This window comes from Drosophila kikkawai, unplaced genomic scaffold (assembly GCF_030179895.1).
Source record: "Drosophila kikkawai strain 14028-0561.14 unplaced genomic scaffold, DkikHiC1v2 scaffold_136, whole genome shotgun sequence".
Taxonomy (NCBI): domain Eukaryota; kingdom Metazoa; phylum Arthropoda; class Insecta; order Diptera; family Drosophilidae; genus Drosophila; species Drosophila kikkawai.
In genome coordinates this window covers 9,081-14,174 of record NW_027222467.1, presented here as the reverse complement: position 1 = coordinate 14,174, position 5,094 = coordinate 9,081, and the positions used below count along the sequence as shown (strand labels likewise).

At 41.0% G+C, this 5,094-nt stretch overlaps 1 protein-coding gene across 1 annotated transcript; it reads right to left on the bottom strand.

Moving 5' to 3' along the window:
• Positions 1-896: 896 nt before the first annotated feature.
• Positions 897-4,730, bottom strand: LOC121502200 (uncharacterized). Its single transcript, XM_041775205.2, has 2 exons — positions 4,628-4,730; positions 897-1,380 (listed from the first exon to the last, which is right to left on the bottom strand). Exons 1-2 carry the CDS (start codon positions 4,701-4,703, stop codon positions 959-961), a joined length of 498 nt encoding a protein of 165 aa, XP_041631139.2. The 5' UTR covers positions 4,704-4,730; the 3' UTR covers positions 897-958.
• Positions 4,731-5,094: the final 364 nt, after the last annotated feature.

Below are 5,094 nucleotides of genomic sequence, written 5' to 3'. Positions count from 1 at the left end.
ACAAAAAGTTCACAACTCCGCTAATAATGCATGTATCCACGGCAGAATTTGTACTTATATTAGTTTTTAGAAGGCTAATACATTTGCATACTCAATTGTAAATTTGTAAACAAAAAGTTCACAACTCCGCTAATAATGCATGTATCCACGGCAGAATTTGTACTTATATTAGTTTTTAGAAGGCTAATTTATTTGCATACTCAATTGTAAATTTGTAAACAAAAAGTTCACAACTCCACTAATAATGCATGTATCCAACCAGAATTTGTACTTATTTTAGTTTTTACACGTCTATACATTTGCATACTCAATTGTAAATTTGTAAACAAAAAGTTCACAACTCAGCTAATAATGCCTGTATCCACTTCAGAATTTGTATTTATATTAGCTTTTACATGGCTAATACATTTGCATACTCAATTGTAAATTTGTAAACAAAAAGTTCACAACTCCGCTAATAATGCATGTATCCACGGCGGAATTTGTATTTATATTAGTTTTTACAAGGCTAATACATTTGCATACTCAATTGTAAATTTGTAAACAAAAAGTTCACAACTCAGCTAATAATGCCTGTATCCACTTCACAATTTGTATTTATATTAGTTTTTACATGGCTAATACATTTGCATACTCAATTGTAAATTTGTAAACAAAAAGTTCACATCTCAGCTAATAATGAAATTTGTAAACAAAAAGTTCACAACTCAGCTAATAATGCATGTATCCACGGCAGAATTTGTACTTATATTAGTTTTTACAAGTGACACACACACTCCAATACATTGTCGTTGTGTAGGGGAATGTGTGAGTTGCTGTTGATTTGTCAGGAATAAGGCGAATAGATAGCACGGCTTACGGTGAATAAAGACAATAACTCGTGATCTTAATTGTACTTTAATGATGAACAACTCGATTATAGAATATTAATGGATACAGATATATGTGCGTTATTTGATTAATACGTTTGCGAAAATGTCGTTCTCGCGGAGCTGGCGTTGCTTGTCGTTCTCGTTCTCCAACTCTTCGCCAACTTACTCCGAGATGCCAGACCGTTGCTGTCTAATGGTTCTCCATCGGAACCGGATCGTGACACTCGTGACAGCTCGGCCAATCCTGCATTCGGATCGTCCTCGATTCGATCCTCGTCATCGTCGGGAACATCCAACTCAGGGACGTTGGAGCACCACGGCTTGATTTTATCCGAGGAATAGACAGAACTGTATTTACGTCCTGTAATCTGAATACCTGGGATGTCTTCGATTACATAACGATCGTTTCCAAGGACCTTGACGACGATATATGGTCCTCGATAGCGTGGTTCGAGCTTTCGCGACTCGCCTGTAGCAGCTGGTTCATTTTCAACGACTACAAGGTTACCTGTGGAGTAGATAGAAGGGTTAGCGTGTTTGGTATCAAAGCGTTGTTTCCATTTAGCTCGCTCGCTTGCAATATTGACGAGCGCTTGGTTTCTGTTGTCGATGACAGATTCTTTCTCGTCTAATTCCAAATCGGTGTGTATAGCTGCAGTGAGATGGTTCTGGACTACATCAATAGGATTAAAGTTAAACACCAAATCAATCGGGCTGAATCCTGAGGTTTCGTTCTTTTGAGAGTTTACACTCCATTGAAGATTGTGTAAGGTAAGATCCCAATCCTTCGGGTGGTCGTTCACTGTGCGTACGTAGTTAAGAATGGTTTGATTGGCGCGCTCTACTTGTCCATTTGCACGAGGTGTTCGCACAGCATTTTTAATGTGTTGAATCTGGTTGTGCATACAGTATTCTTCAAATTGTTTCGAGGTAAAAGCAGTTCCACGATCGGATATTATTATTTTCGGCAGACCGAAGTAGCTGGAGACTTCATTTAGAATGTTCAGCACTGGAAGAGTTTTTGTATTTTTAACTGCCTTTACAATCAGATATTTACTGAAGGGATCGGATATGGCTAGTATATGGGTATTTCCGCGTTTGCTTCGAATAAACGGTCCCAAATGATCGATGTGTAGCCTGCGAAATGGTACTGGATCGGCGTCACTATAATGCATGCAACCTTCGGGCTTGCCTCCTTTAGATTTGTAGTAGCAGCATTGAATGCATGTTGAAATGTATTCTTTTACGTACTTCCGCATTCTTGGGAACCAAAACTTTTCTTGAATTCGTCCAATTGTTTTGTCCAGACCGAAATGCCCAAAATCATCATGACACATCTTAACAATGCGCCATCTCACGGACTTTGGTACAACGAAGGCTATTCCTTTTTCGACCTTGCGATATAGACGGTGATTTTTGATGACGTAATCAGCTTGAAGTTGTTTTAGTTGATTTCCGGTACGATGCTCCTTCAATACAGCAAATATTTGGACAAGGGCCTCATCCTGAAGCTGCATAGTTAGCAACCAGTCATCGACGTCCGTAATTATGGTGCGCACTACTTCCTGTAAGGATTTTTCGGGAGGTGAAACGGGAGCGCGGCTCATGGCATCCACATGGGCCATTTTACTACCATCACGATGAATGAATTCGCAGTCGTAGTCCAGTATTTTAATCCACCAACGTGCGACTCAATTCTTTATTAAGCTTTACCTTGGCGATGGCGGAACAATCTGTGACGAGTCGGAAGGGTTTTCCTAGAATATACACCCTGAACCTTTGTAGCGTTTCTACGACGGCCAACGTTTCGAGTTCGTAGCTATGGTATCGACTTTCAGCGTCAGTACAGTGCCTACTGAAGTAACACACGGGTCGCCAATTCGTTTTGTCTTGAGATTGCAGTAAGACTCCTGCTAGTCCGATCGCACAAGCATCTGTGTGTACCTCATGATGTGCAGCAAAGTCGTACAGAACCAAAACTGGAACACAGCATAATTTATCGATTAGCTCGTTAAAAGCCCGTTGCTGGTCATTTCCCCAATCGAAGCTGTTTTGCTCTACCTTACGCAACAGTCGTGTAAGGGGTCTTGTAATTAGGGAGTAGTTTTCAACAAATTTTCGAAAGAATCCCGTTAGGCCCAAAAATCGTCTGACGTCTTTTACGTTGGTGGGGACTTTGAAGTTTTTAATAGCGCTCACCTTGTTTTCGCCTGGAGTGATTCCATCTTTGTTGACAATATGACCCAAGAAAGTTATTTCGGATTGAAGAAATTTACATTTGTCGTAGCGAAGTGTTAAACCGCTCTCTTTAAGGATTCGGAAGAATTTTCCGAGTCGTTGGATACCCTCATCAAATGATTTGCTGGGAATGATGACGTCATCTAAATATGCGAGTACCTCACCTGGCTCCATACGTTTGACTATTTTGTTCATGACCGCTTGAAATACTGCTGGAGCATTGACAAGACCGAACGGCATCCTGTTATATTCGTAGTGGCCGTCTGAAGTTACAAATGCGGTGAATTGTTTGGATGATTCGCAAACCTCGATTTGATGATATCCCATACGCAAGTCCAGCTGAGAAAAATAGGTATTCCCGGCTAATTGGGCAAATTGCTCCTCCAGATTTGGCATTGGAAATGGTATTTTGACGGTTATACTGTTGAGACGTCGGTAGTCGACGCAAAGACGATGTTCACCATTCTGTTTTTCAACGACGACAATTCCAGATGCATAAGGGGAGTCTGACGGACGAATGATATCACTATCGAGTAACTCGGAGATAATATTACCGACGACAGGTCTGAGTGCAAAAGGAGTACGGTAAGGCTTAGTGAAGCAGGGAACGTTTGATGTTAAAGTTATTTCCATTTTAGTTAGAGAGCATTTACCGAGCTCGTTAGCTTTCTCCGCAAAGCAAGACGCATTTTCCGATACCAATTTGTTTATGAGCTCGTTCTCAACTGACGAACGCTCTTGGCTTGTTTGAATTTTTCGAATATTCTCTACATAACACTCATTACCGAGGATGATCAATTTGTTTCCATCGCGACAAAGGATATCCTTACCCAAAAGTACATTTTCGGTTATTAGTTTGTCTTCTACGACCAAAACTTCAACTTCGTAATCCGAATCGTCAATTACAATTTTCGCGAATAGTTTCTGTGTACAAAGGAATTTCCCACCACCAAATCCGTTCAGGGTAACAGCACATCGTTGTAGAACACCTACGCTTTCGGCGAATGACTTTCGAATTAGGGTTCGCGTACTGCCTGGATCTACGAATGCGATGGTTTCATTACCGTTCACCGAAATCGATTTGGAGATTTCTGAATCAGGATCAGAGTCAATTTTATTAATTTTTGGACCTGTCTTTTGGTTATCGGGGCAGCTGGCAGAATCGTGTGTTGTGCGGTTGCAGTGCGTGCAACGAGGCTTTCGCTGAGGCTCAGGACATTTCGAAGAATAATGTCCAACCTTCTGACAATTGTAGCATTTAACCGATACCTCGACTTTATCGTTGAAAGGACGTTTTGTATTTAATGAAGAATTCGGCTTCTGAAGGCTGACGTTAAGATCCCGTTTGTTTGACATTTGAATGGCGTTATGCTTTATAATATTATGCGCGGAGTACGCAAGAATATCGCGTAGTAGTTCGTTACAGGAAACATAACTGTTGGATATTTTTCTCTTTAAATCGTAGTCGTTTATTCCGTTGATAATGTGTGTGCAAATTGCTGAATCTGGTAACTCACCCTTTTTACCCAAAGCGAGCATCTTGTAGAAATAATCTGATGGTGACTCGGTGGAATCTCTATTCGTTTTTGACATTTTAAGGTGAACGTCTGCCGGGTTACTGAGACATGGGAAGTCATTCAAAAATCGTTCAGTAAACTGGGGCCATGTTTGAAATATTTGATCCGTAGAGTCTACCCAATAACGAGCAGCACCCAGCATCTTTTGTTGAACTGCAAATATTAGCTTACGATCATCCCAACGGTAAGCGTTACGAAGGGAGTTGACACGCTTTACAAACTGATGTGAGTCCAGGGATTTACCAGACGATGGATTGAATTCTGGAAGCAGCGTGACAATATCACTGACGTTTCCATAAGCGTGATTGAAATGTTCGTTCCCAGCAGGGATCCTGTTATCCAAGTGGCTAGCACGAGCATATGGATACTCGTTATACATTGGTTGATGTCGTGGAAATGTACTGCCT